This window comes from Lolium perenne, chromosome 7 (assembly GCF_019359855.2).
Source record: "Lolium perenne isolate Kyuss_39 chromosome 7, Kyuss_2.0, whole genome shotgun sequence".
In the NCBI taxonomy this organism is placed as follows: domain Eukaryota; kingdom Viridiplantae; phylum Streptophyta; class Magnoliopsida; order Poales; family Poaceae; genus Lolium; species Lolium perenne.
In genome coordinates, this window is record NC_067250.2 from 30,787,210 (window position 1) to 30,803,664 (window position 16,455).

The 16,455-nt window shown below is 45.1% G+C and overlaps 2 protein-coding genes across 2 annotated transcripts; one reads left to right on the forward strand and one right to left on the reverse strand.

Moving 5' to 3' along the window:
* Window positions 1-10,874: 10,874 nt before the first annotated feature.
* On the forward strand, window positions 10,875-12,588 carry LOC127317941 (exocyst complex component EXO70B2). Its single transcript, XM_051348541.1, has one exon. The coding sequence runs from the start codon at window positions 10,936-10,938 to the stop codon at window positions 12,418-12,420; it is 1,485 nt and encodes a 494-aa protein (XP_051204501.1). The 5' UTR covers window positions 10,875-10,935; the 3' UTR covers window positions 12,421-12,588.
* An 829-nt stretch (window positions 12,589-13,417) lies between these two features.
* On the reverse strand, window positions 13,418-16,119 carry LOC127317940 (uncharacterized). The gene is made up of 8 exons (XM_051348540.2): window positions 15,815-16,119; window positions 15,022-15,102; window positions 14,901-14,935; window positions 14,674-14,782; window positions 14,207-14,295; window positions 14,020-14,128; window positions 13,784-13,921; window positions 13,418-13,675 (listed from the first exon to the last, which is right to left on the reverse strand). The coding sequence occupies exons 1-8, from the start codon at window positions 16,052-16,054 to the stop codon at window positions 13,619-13,621; spliced, it is 858 nt and encodes a 285-aa protein (XP_051204500.1). The 5' UTR covers window positions 16,055-16,119; the 3' UTR covers window positions 13,418-13,618.
* Window positions 16,120-16,455: the final 336 nt, after the last annotated feature.

Here is a 16,455-nt window from a genome sequence, read left to right on the forward strand (position 1 = left end):
ATTTTGTGTGGCTTCGTCCTCCCTTGCATGACATTGAATTCGATTGATGCGGTTCTAGCTCGTTTTAAAGAGCTTATAGATCTAGTTTTTCTTGACCCCTCTTGACGTTGCTGGTCATCCCAAGTCGTATTAGCTATCGAAAGCCGTACTTACTTGACATTCCTACCTGCCATAAGGCATCCCTACAGAAAGCACCACAGGCACAGTAACCGGAAGATGGTCTTTTGTCAGTCTCCCTGTAGTCAAGACATAGGGAGTATTATGACATGTTTCACTGACATCAGCATTTTTGTCCTTGAGCTGGTCAACTATATCCTCCGAAGTGAAGACTCATTTATTAGCCTTTCTTCATCATCTTAAAAGTAGCATCGTAACATGGAAGAAACCCCTGAGTAATATCGGAATCCCTCTAACGATTTCAATGAGGAAATATAAATTTGGAACTCGAATTTGTATTTGAGTTCTTATGAGGAGTGAGGTAGATTCGCATTGTTGAAGAAAGCGAAGAAACAATGATCCCAACGCAGTTAAATTTTATTTTGAGGTGGTGGATACTGGTGTTGGGATACCCAAGGAGAAGAGGTAGTAGGTGTTTTAGAACCTCAAGGGGGTGCTCATCATGGAGAGTCCTTGGGATGGGGAGGTTGGCCCACGCCCGGAGCACAACATGACCTTGATCATGAAGTTCATGGCGTTGACTAGCAAGTTGTCGATAGTTTTCTTGAACCTCTTGAAGTCACCGAAGACACCATCGCATCGGAAAATAGAGAAGTAATAGGGTCGTAGACCACCTCGACATCTCTGTTCATGTCGATGATGTTTACCAAATCCGTAGACTCCTCAAGCATGTATGTAGGTGTTGAATTGAGCTCCACTTTGCTCATGTCTAGTATCGTGTTGAGTATATCCGCATATGCAAACATACATGTTACAAAAATGGATGATAAATCAGCATATGCTCGATAGAAGAACTTATCACTTCTATATCCAAAAACACACATAACCAAGATAAAGAGTAAATGTGAGCCACACAATAAACAAAAGACTAAAGATATGGTGTGACTACCGGTTATATGTGGCAACCTATTTTTTTGTAGGGCCATCTGTTTCAAATAACTTCCATGTTAATATATTTAGAAACTAAAATTTAATTCATTACCAATCTGATATTTGTTTTGATTCAATCATGTGCATTTTTCATATTAAAAAGAACAAAATAAATATGTACATTTTTACTCTTTTAGACCTCAAATTGTAAAAGAGTTATTTGTGTAACTTTAACTTTAATGGCGTGATAGTGATATATTACATTAGCAAAATTAAAAAGTACAAATTATATCAACTAAATAAAGTAGAAGGTAATACATATATAAGATTTATGTATATATGCATTGACGGACCCAAGAACTATGATTTGGTCATGCAAAAGAAACTCACACAAAAAAAGCTTCGAAAGAGGAACCCATTAATGTCTAGAATCACTCGGGGTTCTTGTGATAGTTTTAACATGCATGAAAAAGAGGTGCAGGCCACTTACAAAGGATTACAAAATTCCAAGCCCGAGGCTGGTGCCTCCATGCCCTTCCTTCGCCTGAATATAGTTCTCAAACATCAATTCCCTCTTATCAGTGGGTATCCCACACCAGTATCAACAGCCATGAAGTAAACTCACTCGAGTTGGGATCATTCTAAAGTGGCATGCGAGTATTTTGTATGGCTTCGTCCTCCCTTGGATGACACTTAACAATGATCCCAGCTCAGTTAAATTTTATTTTGAGGTGGCTGATACTGGTGTTGGGATACCCAAGGAGAAGAGGTAGTAGGTGTTTGAGAACCTCAAGGGGTGCTCATCATGGAGAGTCCTAGGGATGGGGAGGTTGTCCCACGGCCCGGAGCACAACATGGCCTTGATCATGAAGTTCATGGCATTGACTAGAAAGTGGTCGAGAATTTTCTTGAACCTCTTGAAGTCACCGAAGACACCATCGCATCGGAAAATAGAGAAGTCATAGGATCGTAGACCACCTCGATGTCTCTGTTCATGCCGACGACGTTTGCCAAATCCGTAGACTCCTCAAGGACGTATGTTGTGTTGAATTGAGTTCCTCCATCTGCAACTTTCCGGACTCCACCTTGCTCATGTCTAGTATCGTATCAGTCTATGCTCGATAGAAGAACTCATCGCTTCTATATCCAAAAACACACATAACCAAGATAAAGAGTAAATGTGAGCCACACAATAGACAAAAGACTAAAGATATGGTGTGACTACCGGTTATATGTGGCCACCTATTTTTTTGTAGGGCATCTATTTCAACTAACTTCAACGTTAATATATTTAGAAACTAAAATTTAATTCTTTACCAATCTGATATTTGTTTTGATGCAATCATGTGCATTTTTCATATTAACAAGAAGAAAATAAATGTGTAAAGTTTTACTCTTTTAGACCTAAAATTGTAAAACAGTTATTTGTGTAACTTTTCCTTTAATGGCGTGAAAAATATATATGTAGTGATAGATTACATTAGCAAAATTAAAAGGTACAAATTATATCAACTAAATAAAGTAGAAGGTAATACATAGAATTTATGTATATATACATTGACGGACCAAGGAGCTATGGTTTGGTCACGCAAAAGAAACTCACACACAAAAATTTCGAAAGAGGAACCCATTAATGTCTAGAATCACACGGGGTGCTTGTGATAGTTTTAACATGCATGAAAAAGAGGGGCATGCCACTTACAAAGATTAGAAAATTCCAAGCCCGAGGCTGGTGCCTCCATGCCCTTCCTTCACCTGAATATAGTTCTCACACACCAATTCCCTCTTCTCCGTGGGTATCCCACACCAGTATCAACAACCATGAAGTAAACTCAGCCGAGTTGGGATCCTCTAAAGTGGCCTGCGAGTATTTTGTGTGGCTTCGTCCTCCCTTGCATGACACTTAACAATGATCCAACTCAGTTAAATTTTATTTTTAGGTGGCTGATACTGGTGTTGGGATACCAAAGGAGAAGAGGTAGTAGTTGTTTGATAACCTCAAGGGGGTGCTCATCATGGAGAGTCCTATGGTTGGGGAGCTGAGGTTGGCCCACACCTGGAGCACAATATGGCCTTGATCATTAAGTTCATGGCGTTGGCTAGCAAGTTCTCGAGAATTTTCTTGAACCTCTTGAAGTCACCGGCGACACCATCACATCGGAAAATAGAGAAGTCATAGGGTCGCAAACCACCTTGACGTCTCTTGTTCATGCCAAGGATGTTTGCCAAATCCTTAGACTCTGCAAGCTCATATGTAGTGTTGAGTGGAGCTCCTCTAACTGTAACTTTCCGGATTCCACCTTGCTCATGTCTAGTATCATATTGAGTATATCTGTAGGTGCAAACATACATGTTACAAAAATGGATGATAAATTAGTATATGCTCGATAGAAGAACTTATTGCTTCTATATCCGAAAACACACATAACCAAGATAAAGAGTAAATGTGAGCCACACAATAGACGTAAGACTAAAGATATGGTGTGACTACCGGTTATATGTCACCACCTATTTTTTTGTAGAGCGATGCTATACACACGACAAACCTTGTACGATAATTGCGTACGATCAGACTCATCATAGCATCAGTCAGTATGTGGGCCAGATGAAGGAAATCCCACCGTGAGTCTAGTCGTATACATCTCGTACAGATCTTTATCGTATGCAAGGCATTTCCGTTTTTTGTAAGACAATCTATTTCATCTACCTTCAACATTAATATATTTATAAACTAAAATTTAATTCTATACCAATATGATTTTTTGTTGATGCAATCATATGCATTTTTCATATTAACAAGAACAAAATAAATGTGTAATTTTTTACTCTTTTAGATCTAAAATTTTAAAATAATTAATTTGTGTAACTCTACCTTTTATGGCGTGAAAAATATGTAGTGATAGATTACATTAGAAAAATTAAAAAGTACAAATTATATCAACTAAATAATGTAGCAGGTAATACATAGCATTAATATATATATGCATTGATGAACCCAGGAACTATGGTTTTGGTCAGGCAAAAGAAACTCAAACAAAAAAAAGCTTCCAAAGAGCAACCCAGTAATGCGCGCAAAAGCTTAATTTATTGGAAGACACATTTTCCCCCTCCCCTGCTCTTGCTCGACTACAGTAACATTGAGAGTCGCCTCCCATTGACCGGGCCGTCGACGGCCGCTCTGCCGGAATAGCTGGCTGGAGTGTGTCTTTGAAAGGCCCCAGCGTAGTTTCGGAGTTTTAGTGGTGTTGTTGGTGGTTTGCCGGAGTTTGGGCGGATGCCCTATAGTGAAGGTGGCGCCATGGATCTCCGCCGGATCCGTGGTGTAGGCACGTTGGCGCTGCTGCTCTGGCTCCTCTGGTCAAAGAAGAGCAGGAGAAGAGGCGGAACCATCATCTTCCATAAAGTAGCGGCGGTGCATCTCCGATGCCTGTGTAGAAACCAAGATCTCGAAGCTCTCCTGGTCAGCCATGGTGGAGAGGGGGGGGGGGGGGACGAAGACCTCCTGGTGATTCATGCATCTCTTCTCCTAGCCGGCCTTGGTGGCGAGGGGGAGAATGGACGCGGTGCATCTCTCTGCGCTCCGATGACAAGATCCAGGTTAGTGGATGGTAACCATCGATTGGGGATAAACCTCTCCTCTGCTTCTCTACCTCACCACGGTGGTGAGAAGGAGGTGGATCTTGAAGCCGATGCCTCCTGAGATGGTGCCGTCCTTTGCCTGCGAGGTGCTATTCTTCCGAGCTCAACCATGCAGCTGGCAATCACGTGGTTGCAACAAGGCCGTCAGGGCGGCGAATCTTCAACCTCTGATGCGAAGGCCCTGCTTCGACTCCGTCATGGGTGCTCGAAGCGACCATACTGCAAAGTGATTCGTTCCCCGCAGCATGGTGGTGGAGCGCGGCCAAGAGTCTTCGTCGGAAGAGGGCTCCCGAGCAGCAGGCTCTCGTTCCTCGGCGGCGACGCCTGGAGGACGTTGGCGACGTGTGACAGAGACACCCGTGTACTTGCTTGCTTTGTTCTAGTTTGTTATAGGGTGTTTTTTGTAAAGTGTGAGCCTCTTTCTTCAAATACTAGGTTCTTGGAGCGAGTATTGCAGGGGGTTTACTGCAAAATTGTATACTTGTCACTTTAATAGAAGTATCTCCGGGTTCTTCTAGACCCCTCCTTGTGTTAAAAAAAATTCAATTTACTTAGTGGAGGCATGCATGGACGTGAATTTTTGGCTCCTCGGTGCACCGGCACCGGATTTCAGCAACAAAATCAAAAAAATACTAAAATTGATTTAAAAAATATAGCATAAATCATGTGTGTGGAGTATGTATGTAAGCATGTGCATGTCAAGTCTCAACTTAAAATATAAAAGTATGTAGTCTACAGAAAAATAATAAACTGTACTATTTATAGTACGTATACTATTTACAGTATTTCATTTTCACTTTTTTGTGTGGATCACATACGGCCGTATTTTCTACTTAAAATTTTCACAGGTAAGTGTCAAGATAAGATTTACGTGAGGGAATTATTTCAACTTTTTTGAAATATTCAAATAACGTTTTTAATTTTTTGAAATCAGATGCGCTGGTACCCAGGTTCACCACCTTATTTTCGGTGGAGGCACCTGCTATACGGACAATAAGAAGAGCATTAATGTGTTCTCTTTCTGCATTGGAGATGAAAAAAGTTACTGCAATAGAGTAGTATATTAGCAACAAAAATGTTTTGCATACCACTTTCTACATCCAATACTTATCCGACACAAAGAAATCAAACATCACTGAACACATAAATTTGGTTCCACAAATGACAACAGCTGACATCGAGTACAATCTTACCCACGATTGAGCCAAAATACTTGTACTCAGCCTGCCCCAAGCCAAACCTGGAGATGGAAAATAGTTGAACACACAAAAAAATCCGGAAACACACATCACACAATTGATACAAATTTCTTAGATGGCAAGACAGGGAACTAGACAGGAGTAAATTTTTAAATCATAAAGTTTCAAAAAAATATTGTAAATCATATGGTGGGGGAGGAGGGTAAAAGCGGAGTAAGGAGCAACGATGTGGGGCAACAAAGAAGTCAGCCAATATTAGGGTATGTTTTTTCTTCATAGGAGAAATGCGGCCCTTCATACATAGTGGATACATATGAATACATCCAAAATAAGATGTAAACATGTACGACCAAATTAATTCAACCAATTGATATCCTACAAGTTGCTGCGGGAATGTGTATGTTAGAAATCTCTTAAGAATTACATAAACAAATGCTAAAAATAGAATATGCAAATAAGAGCTGCAAAGAGAATAGCTTGTTAAAACCTTGTGTTTTGGCACAATGAAAACACGGAGGGCGTCATAACGATGGGTAAGACTTCGTCCTCATGGTGGCGCCCGTTCTCTTCTCCGACGGTGATCAGGACAATTCGGCCGCATAGGGAAAGGCAGGTAGTGCGTCTAGATTGGGGATCGGATTTGGATATTATGGAGGGGAATTTGTGGGGAGCGTCGTTGGATGGAAGGAGGCATGGGTGGAAGGTGATCTAGATCTAGGATTGGTGATCTAGATCTGGGATTGGTGGTGGCGGCTGGGAGGAAGACGAGAGACGCTGCTAGGGTTAGTTTATATAAGAAGGGAATCGAGGGTGATCTCTTTTGGCAGGCCTCACACAACAAAGATTTAGAGGGAAGAAAGCGACGGGGCCTTCTATGTTTTGATGGGCCATACCAATTTCTCTATGGATGGGAGCAAAGATGTCGCATGTAATCTTCATCCGCTTATATGGGTTGATGGGCCTGAAGCAGACCCATCACAAAATGGTAGAGTCCATTAAAATTTGTGCCATATGTGATGTTCCTTGAGACTGTCTCGGGAAAATTACTATGAGTCAACATGTTTATTTTAGTGTGTTATATTTGAAGAGTGACAAGGAAAAAATGTATACGTCTGTAGATAAGATTTCTCGAATGTTTCAACAATTTTTTCAACCCACGTCTCACCAAAGCATTATGCCATCCAATAGCTAGCCCGTGAGGACACGCGTAGCCATCAGGACTAAGCCCCCTAAGCCCCCTGAGCCTTTCGCACACACCCATGCGTGTACTACTTCCAGAATGCTAGCCCCCGCTCCTGCCCAAGTCTTTATCGCATTTGATATGCAACAACTTCTATAGTCTTGCAATGGGTTGTCTATCCACTACAAAAGAGAATATTCGGTAAACATAAGGATGGAATTTCTCCACATGACATTCCACAGTTAGGTGTCACTTGTTAGTTTAGTTTAAAATATTATGATAAGCTAATTCCCTATATTAATGCTCTAGTGATCGTTCTTGTTTTCCTTGTGTTTTTCGAAGCACATTGTGACCATTCTGAAATTTGTACGGGTGGACAATACAAGCAAATCTCGATGAGAGCGGGTGAGCACGGCTTCTCCCATGTTGTGGAGCCCAACATGGATCGCGGCCAGCCCTCTAGGTCGTGGCTGTACGAGGGTCCATGCCATGAGATCATGTGGTGGGTCATATACGCGCAGAAGAATGGCCCTCATATACAAACCTCGTATGCACGAATCCGCCCCTATGCTATGCCTCCACACACACAAGCTACCGGTGCCTAACACATGCGCCTTGGAATGCCTGCGCGTTGCATGGTTTTCTGTCATTTCTCCCCATGCCGCATAGCTTTGTGACATGCCTCGCGCATCATTCCTAACGAGTGCATTTTCCATCATGTTTTACCTTATGTTTTGGCATTAGTAGTGTTTTCATATTTTACGGCGCTGAGATGCACCTACTCTTCTTGTTCCACCGAGATCTCAGAAATAAAGAGATTGGTGCTCAAATCAATTAAAACAATTATTTTTTATACAAATATGCTGATTAGAGGTATTAAACATTTTCCATACAACCACCCACGCACCTGGGGATCAAGCCAATGAAGAAATTTATGAAGTCGCATTAACAAAAGAGCTAACGACCAACAGTACGTCGGGAAGGTACCATGAGGAGCAGCCAGAGGGGCCAAAAGTCATTGAGTTGAAAGATATCAACAAAAGCCTTAATACGATGCAAATGTGCATCCCTTGAGGCACGGTATGTTCTGAGAGGTTTTTAACGCGTAGCGTGTAGTTTTTCTCTCTATACCATCAATTTGTAAGTTCCAGCCATCCCCCGGCAGGAAACTCCCAACCTCGACCATTTAACATATTTCAAACAAATTCGACATAAAATTTAACAAGTTCGGCGAGCAAGAGTCCGAAAATTGCTGAAACAAATTCGGCGATAATCAGTACAATGTTTAACAAGTGCTGAAACAAATGAAGCACACAATTTCACAATTTTTGAAACAAATTATGATAGACTAGTTGGCGTCGACGTTGGCGTTACCTCGGAGCGTCCATATGTGCTCCATCAGATCATCTTGCAGCTGCTGATGCATTGTAGAGTCTCGAATCTCCTGGGGCATAGCAATGAAGGCGGCCCATGATGGAGGCACCTGGTGATTAGGCTGTGCAAGAGGACCCTCTCTCTCATATGGTGCTTGCTGCTCAGCTAGAGGAACCGGATGTTTTCGCTCATTTTCAATAATCATATTGTGTAAGAACACACAACAATTAATCACCTCCCACATCTGATCTTTGGACCAAGTCATAGCAGGGAATCGGACGACAGCAAATCTCTGCTGGAGGACACCAAATGCACGCTCGACGTCTTTTCGGCAAGCTTCTTGTTTCTTGACAAACTCGCAAAGTTTGGGGGTGCTAGGTTTCGAGATAGTCTTCACAAATATTGACCACTTTGGATAGATACCGTCTGCAAGGTAGTATCCTTTGTTGTAGTGCCGACCATTGACATAGTTCACCGGGGGAGCATGACCCTCAACAAGCTTGGAAAAGATTGGAGAGCAGTTTAGGACGTTGATGTCATTGTTGGATCCAGGCATACCAAAGAAAGAGTGCCAAATCCAGAGATCATGGGTAGTCACTGCTTCAAGTATCACAGTGCAGCCGTTTTTGTGACCCTTGTACATTCCCTGCTACGCAAACGGACAGTTCTTCCATTTCCAATGCATGAAGTCAATGCTTCCAAGCATCCCTGGAAAACCCCTAGCTTCATTTGTTGCAAGGATCCTCTGAGTGTCTTCGACAGTGGGTGATCTCAAGTAAAAGTCCCCGAACACTGCTATGACGGCCTTGCAGAACCGGTAGAAACAATCAAGGGCGGTGGACTCCACCATCCGAAGATAGTCATTTGCACCATCACCGGGAGCTCCATAAGCCAGCATCCTCATAGCCACTGTGCACTTCTGCAGTGACGAAAATCCAACCAAGCCAGTGCAATCCGCTTTGCATCTGAAGTAGGGGTCGAAGTCTCGGATGGCATACACAATTTGCAGAAATAGCTTTGTGCTCATCCTGAAACGACGCCTGAAAATAGTGTCACCGTGCAATGGATTGTCGGCGAAGTAGTCGGCGTACAACATGCAGTAGCCCTCCATTCGCTGTCTCGGCTTGCACTTCAGGCGACCTGGTGCCGACCCACCACGTCGACCAGTTGGCACTCCGGCGTACAGGCTTGATAAGCAACCGAGGATCAGCATGTGCTCCTCGTCTTGGGCCATCTCTTCTCGCATAAGCTCGACGAACATCTGTTCCTCCTCTTCGTCCGAGTCCATGGCCGGCGAGGCAAATGGACTAACACCTGACGGGCGTGGTCGAGGCAACCCGAGCCGCAAACGATGAGGAGTAGGCCGTCGTCGGAAAACAGGCCGGCGGATGAGCAGCCAGATAGGCCGTCATCGAAAGACGGCGGAATATAGGCAGGTGGGGGAGGAGGGGCGGCGGAATCTGGGCAACAAGCCGGTGGGGTGGTGACGGCGGCGAGAGAGATACGAGGGGTGGGAGAGATTTTGAGTGGGGTTCGTGTGTCCAGTCGCCGACAGAGCAGGCCCTTCCCCGCTTTTCACTCGTCCGGAGTCCCCGAGCGTTCCTCGGGGGACCGGGGTTGGCGTGGGCTCGTCGGATGGATTTTGGGCCAAATCCGGACGAAAACGAGGAACCGGGAGCACGACTGGGCTAAATTACGCCGTCCGGATGGAAAAAACGTCGATTAGGAGCCTCGTCGTGGAGAAGTGGGGATGCTCTAAGATGAGGCTAATGCTCAGATCTCAGAAGAAAAAATTACTGCTCAAAAGGTGAATGCGACGGCACCTCGGCCATTTTCACCTCTTCTTCCACCTCCCTGGCCCAAATCATTCTGCACGCGTCATTGACGATAGCTTCGAGACTCCGTTGACCGACCGGCAACCGCCATGCAAGCGCGCCACGAAACCACTGTAGTCCATTTCGGTGCCGACGGCTGCCATGGCTCCAGCTCCAGCAGCGGAGGCAAGAACTGTGAGGGAAACATGAGGTAAGTGGGCAACTTTTCATTGGCAACCAAAACTTTGGCCATCAACCAAACAAGAGCCAATATCTTATAGGTTGCCATAATTTTGGCAGGGCACGTTTGGGCACCAACCAAACATGCCCTGAGGAAAACATGAGGTAAGTGGGCAACCTTTCATTGGCAACCAAAATTTTGGCCATCAATCAAACAAGAGCCAATATCTTATAGGTTGCCATAATTTTGGCAGGGCACGCTTGGGCACCAACCAAACATGCCCATAGTACTTCCTGGTCATAGTACTTCAGACTTCAGAGGCTAAGATGAAGGAGATGAAGGCTACTGCTCAGATATGGAAAAGAAAAATCTACTGCTCAAAAGGTGAATGGGACGGCGCCTCCGCAATTTTCACCTCTCCTTCCACCTCCCTGGCCCAAATCATTCTGCACGCGTCATTCACGATAGCTTCGAGACTCCGTTGACCGAGCGGCAGCCGCCATGCAAGCGCACCACGAAACCACTGTAGTCCATTTCGACGCCGACGGCTGCCATGGCTCCAGCTCCAGCAGCGGAGGCAGTAGCCCGTACTCCCTCTCCGGCCCTTCCCTCGACAGCGACGACGGCTCCACCAGCACCGACGAGTACTGCCCGGACGATCCACTCGAGTTCCGGCGCCACGTCTCTATTTTCTCCCCATCCGTGCTGGCCGAGGTTGATCCCAGCAGCTTCCGGCCGATCTCTCAGTCCCTCTCCTGCGTCCTGGCCGACGTCGACAAACACCTGCAGCGCATGGTCCTCCTCCTCCCAGCCTTCTCAGCTTCCGCTGCTTCCACGGCGCGCACGGACGCGCTGCAAAAATGGCTCGCCGGCTTCAACGTCGGCTGGGTGCTCGACATGGACGACAACGGGAGCCTCCCGCGGAGGGAGGTCGGGAGGAGGGTCAGTGAGTGGGCGCATGCGCTAGGCACCATGGATCGTGTCTTCCGCCACCGACACCGGGAGGTTCGCAGCCCGGTCAACGAAGCAGCCGTGGCGGAGCTGGCCGCGCTGGGCTGGCTCGCGGGGGAGAGCGCCGGCGCGATGCTGAGGCTGGCCGGCTCCGTGGTGGCGCTCGGGAGCTCCCCGTCGAAGCTGCTCGCGGCGCTCGACATGCACGCCCATGTCTCGGAGACCTACCCGGGACTCGCGAGGACGTTCTCATGGCCGTCCTCCCACCCAGTCTCGGTCGCGTCCGACGCAGCGCTCGCCGGCCTGCTGGACGCGTCCCGGCGGTGTGTGTGCGACCTCAGCGCGTTCATCCGCGCGCCCCAGTACCCGTGGCGGATGCCGCAGGGCGGCGAGGTGCACCCCTGCGTCGGCTTCTGGATGGGCTACTTCCGAGGCATGTTGCGCAACCGCGTCTCCCTCTACTTCGTCCTTGCCGGAGCTCATCTCGACGAGGAGCAAACGACGCCACTCCCGCCCGACGAGGGCAGCCTGGTGATGGAGCTCATCTCGTGCCTGGAGGCTGTGCTCGAGGACAAGTCCGGTGCGCTGGCATTTCCGGGGCTGAGCCAGATCTTCATGCTCAACAACACGAGCGCCTTGGTGCGCCGCGCCGTCCGCTCCGACCTCAGCATGTTCCTGCCGCCCGGCTGGGTCCTCGCCCGCGAGGAGCGCATGGATGGCTACCTCAAAGGTTACCTCGAGGTTTCATGGGCGCCCGTGGTGGCGCGCCTTGCCGGGAAGCCGGGAGCCTTGACTGTTCTCCGGCGAAGGAACCCGCTGAGCCCATTTTACTCGGCGTTTGAGAACGTGTGCAGCATGCATAGAGGTTGGAAGGTGCCCAGCCCGGCGCTCCGGTCCATCCTCCGGAGCACCGTGTCGGAGAGTGTTCTGCCGGCATACCGCCGGTATGTGGACGATCACCCGGAGGTTGAGATATCCGCAGGGCGCAGCGTGGAGGAGCTGGAGCATCAGTTGTCAGAGTTGTTCGAAGGATAGAAGACCAAATCTGCCCTTGCGCTGCTTTCTCTGTAACTAAAATTTTGAACCTGATACTCCTGCCACATATCCATTTGTTACCGGATTCAGAGTTTTTCATGTATATGTTATACAACTATGTAACTATTCGATCTTGAAGCAAAAATACTAGTGAATGATAGACGGAAAGTTGCGTTGCAATGCTGATGTAACTGATATTCTGAACTAGACACCAGCTCTGTGGCACATAACCATTTGGGATCGATTCAGAATTTTCCACATACCATACAGGTAATCAGTTTTGCTGCATAAATACTGGTGAATCAATGCTGACACGCAAAATCCTAAATCCCAAAGTCCATAGAAACATCCAGTCTATATAGGGGTGGAAAATGGGTGGTGGATGCAGGTCGGATAGTGGAAACTCCTAAATCCTGTATCCGTTTTCATATTTTCAAAACAAATATTGATGCGAATACGTTAGTTGAATAGGGTGGATCAAATGTTTTTTCAATTCCGCATGGATACGAATATAAAGAGTAATAGACTTGTCTCTTATAATGAGTCAACTATAGAACAATATAAAGATAAATATGATACAATACATAATAGTTCAAGTTCAATCACACATACAAAAAAACCACTTTGCTAGTTATTTTAGGTTGGGTGATTGGTATATCAGGCTATAATTAATATCTAAATTAGCGAACATAATTTTATTCAGATACGGATATGTCCATTTCCATATCCAAATTTGCTTCAAAATTAAATACCACATTCGTAATTGTATATGCAAAACAAATCCAGACATTTACCACAACCATTTCCATGCTTGTCCGGATTCAGATATTTCCATATTCATTTTCAAGTTTTCAAATAAAAATGTCGAATAATCCAGATTATCAACTACTAGTTTCCACCCCTAAGTGTATCATGTTGACATTTGAGAGAGAGAAACTAATACACTGTCGAAAATGGCAAAGACAATTTACTAATCAAATAGTTGTGCAAAACATACTGAAACAAACAAATGAATACTGAGCGACCAGCATATTACGGACGAAAATATTATATGTCATCGGGAGGATGGGAGTACAAAAAATGGCAGAAGCCTTCTTTTGGCAATGCAAAACATACTGAAACAAACAAATGAATACTGAGTGACCAATGCGCTGAAAACAGAGTGAAATGGGGGCCTTTACATGGCTCCCCTTCCCTGCTAGTGTACTAAAGATCTTTGAACAACCTCGCCTTCTAAGTTAATCAACAGGGATTCCTGATAAGTTCACAACACAAAAAAATAAAAAGTTACATGCAATATTGGTGTTTCAAACTGATATTCAGAGAAAGAGGAGCAAGTGTAAGAATATAACCATAAACTCACCATCTCTAGAGGGCTGACTCTGTGCAAGAAGAAACCATCTAAATTATTGTGATCACCACGGCTGGGGTTTTGAATATACAACATTGAATTCTCTTCATGGAACTGTCCACAAGAACCACCTGTGCTAACATATGCATTCTGCACACAGAAGCAGCCAAGAATAACCAATATAATGTCGAGTTTTCATCAAGAAACAGAATAGAAATTACGGCATTTCCCAGAAAAGAAGGAATTACCACTGCATATGTTTGAAAAATATTCCGAAGTGGCTCGTATAATTTTACTATTTTTGTGGTGTGCACCTCATTGCAGTCAACTAATGCATCATATCCAACAACTATTTTCCTGGCTTAAAAATAATATTAGGCATTACGATCTTAGTACCAACATGTGTGCATACATGTTCATATGGAATCTTCATACCAGTTACTGCTGCTCAGTGCTAGTGTTTGTTCCAACCATGTAATTTGTTCCCTGCTAGAATTGCTCACTTTTCCATGATGTAGAAGTTCCTTTAACCAAATGACAAGATCAATCAAAAATAATGCAAAAAGTCAGTATATTCCACAATATCCAGCAAAGACTCCATGTAAAACAATCATATGCAAAATTAAATTGCGACCATATTGCACTAAAAAATGTTCATTTTACAGATCCCTGAACTTGAATGAAGACAAGGAGGAAAAAAATGAAGGAGTTGTTGGCTTCTTGTTCAACGTGCCTCTGAAATAATCAGTGCAAAGGGGGCTAACCTCAGCCATTCAGAAAGTATTAATAGATGTCCTCAAGCAATGATGGAATTATTTTAATCATTATTGATGATGTGCTGTTTGTCAGATAGGCTGCCTGCCAGGATAAATTCAGAACTGTTCACCAATAAAAGGTAATACCTGAAGAGGCCCTGTGTCAACACCAATAATTTCCAGAATTTGATCATATGGCATCTTCACTTTCTTCAAGAAGTTATCTACTATCTGCCCATGTGATGTGGTGGAATACCTGAAGTAGAGGCAGTTTTACATGTCGTATAATTTACACGCATCGGAGAGCAAAACCATACAAGTTATACTACGCCGTGCAAATCCAGTGAGTGATGAGACAGGAACAACTAGCATACCAGGGGATATTCAGAGCTTGGAAGTACAGGGAACCCTGAACGACAAAAAAAAACACAACTTAGGGTTTTATTCAGTTTGGAAATTAAACGATATTATTATTAGCACAATTAGAGTACTTACGTTTTGCCAAAGCGTGTCCTCGCCAAATCGAGCAACATCCAACACGAACTTGACTCCATAAACCTTTGCTATGCTTTCCATCTTCATAAAAAATGTAGTTTCATTAGGAAAAAGTGAAGCTCATATTATGAATCTGCTACAAATTTTTCAAGACTGGAAAAAAAAAGTGATACTCAACCAACAGCATAGCATTAGACATTCCTAGGACACGCCAACCATATTACATAAAAAAAAGAACGGTGTCACACTGTCACTTCGTTTGAGATCAAGAACACAATGCCGAGAAAGGGTCAATTTAAAATCAGACTAGCTCGTCGATTAGTTATGTGTGAACACTGAACACATATTGACTAATTCACAGTCACTGTCACGAGCAAGGTTAATAGCCATAAGAGGGCACATGTGTGCCTGACTGGGACGAACATGTGGCACGTTCTGTCATCCCAAGTAAGTCCAATGCAGCCAATAGACTACCATTTGTATACTAGTCTTAGATCTGCAAATGCGTAGATCACATGATTGGGCAGAATCAGGATGATTAAACTGACGGATAATTTATTATTCTCCGTTAGTGCGAACTGCATCCAGGCAAAATTACCAAAACCTAGCAGTTTTCCATGACAGACAGAGCCTAGATTTATGAAGTTTTCGTGAATCCATGGCGCCGCACCAAGAAGCAACGGGGGCGAAGCCATCCAAGTTTTCCCAACAACACAGGAGCAACCAACCAAGCGACGCGGAAACAACGCGGTGGAAGAGATCGAACTTGGAGATTGTACGGAGACGCACGCACCTGCCTCAGGAGGCGAGCCTGGTCAGCGGGTGGCAGCGCGCCACCCGCGACGGTGATGAAGGATACGCCGCCGCCGGCGGGCCCGCCGCTGCCCAGCGCGTCCCCGCCCCGCGGCCGGAGCTGCGGCTCCCCGAGGCTGAAGGCCGCGTAGAGCGCGAGGCAGAGCGCGGCCTGCACGGCCACCGTGCGACGCCACGGCGGTCGCCGACCCTGGAGCTCGGAGGATGCTTCCAATTCCATGGCGGTGGGCGCGGCCTCGTTAATGCTCGCCTGTTGCGACCCAGCGGTGGGCGCAGACTACCGTTAAGATCACGCGCACGTCCTTTTATCCTCACAGATTAAGAGGAAGTGATTGATGGGCTCCTTTCACGTCTTCCCGCTATTGCTTCCCCATCTCGGCTTCCGGCAAGATTTCCAGAGTGTTTACATTTTATTTTTAGCAGAAAGCAACAACACAGAACTGAAATGTCACCGTTTGCTAAATAACAAATCCAATCATTTGCATCTAGCTTTGCATTTGTATCAATTCTTAAATGTGACGAAAATGAATCAGTTTTTTTGCCACAATCTTGTAATCTGAACAGCATGGATAAAATTTGCCACAATCTTGTAAGCAACAGGCATAACTCACGGAATATATC

What these genes read in the sequence shown, in the direction of transcription:
- LOC127317941 (XM_051348541.1), top strand. Translation starts at nt 10,936, where the DNA reads ATGCAAGCGCACCACGAAACCACTGTAGTCCATTTCGACGCCGACGGC.
- LOC127317940 (XM_051348540.2), bottom strand. Translation starts at nt 16,054, where the DNA reads ATGGAATTGGAAGCATCCTCCGAGCTCCAGGGTCGGCGACCGCCGTGG. An exon ending in TTGACACAGGGCCTCTTCAG is followed by an intron (nt 14,296 to 14,673) that starts GTATTACCTTTT and finishes ATTTGGTTAAAG; the next exon opens with GAACTTCTACATCATGGAAA. An exon ending in TTTTTCAAACATATGCAGTG is followed by an intron (nt 13,922 to 14,019) that starts GTAATTCCTTCT and finishes TTCTGTGTGCAG; the next exon opens with AATGCATATGTTAGCACAGG.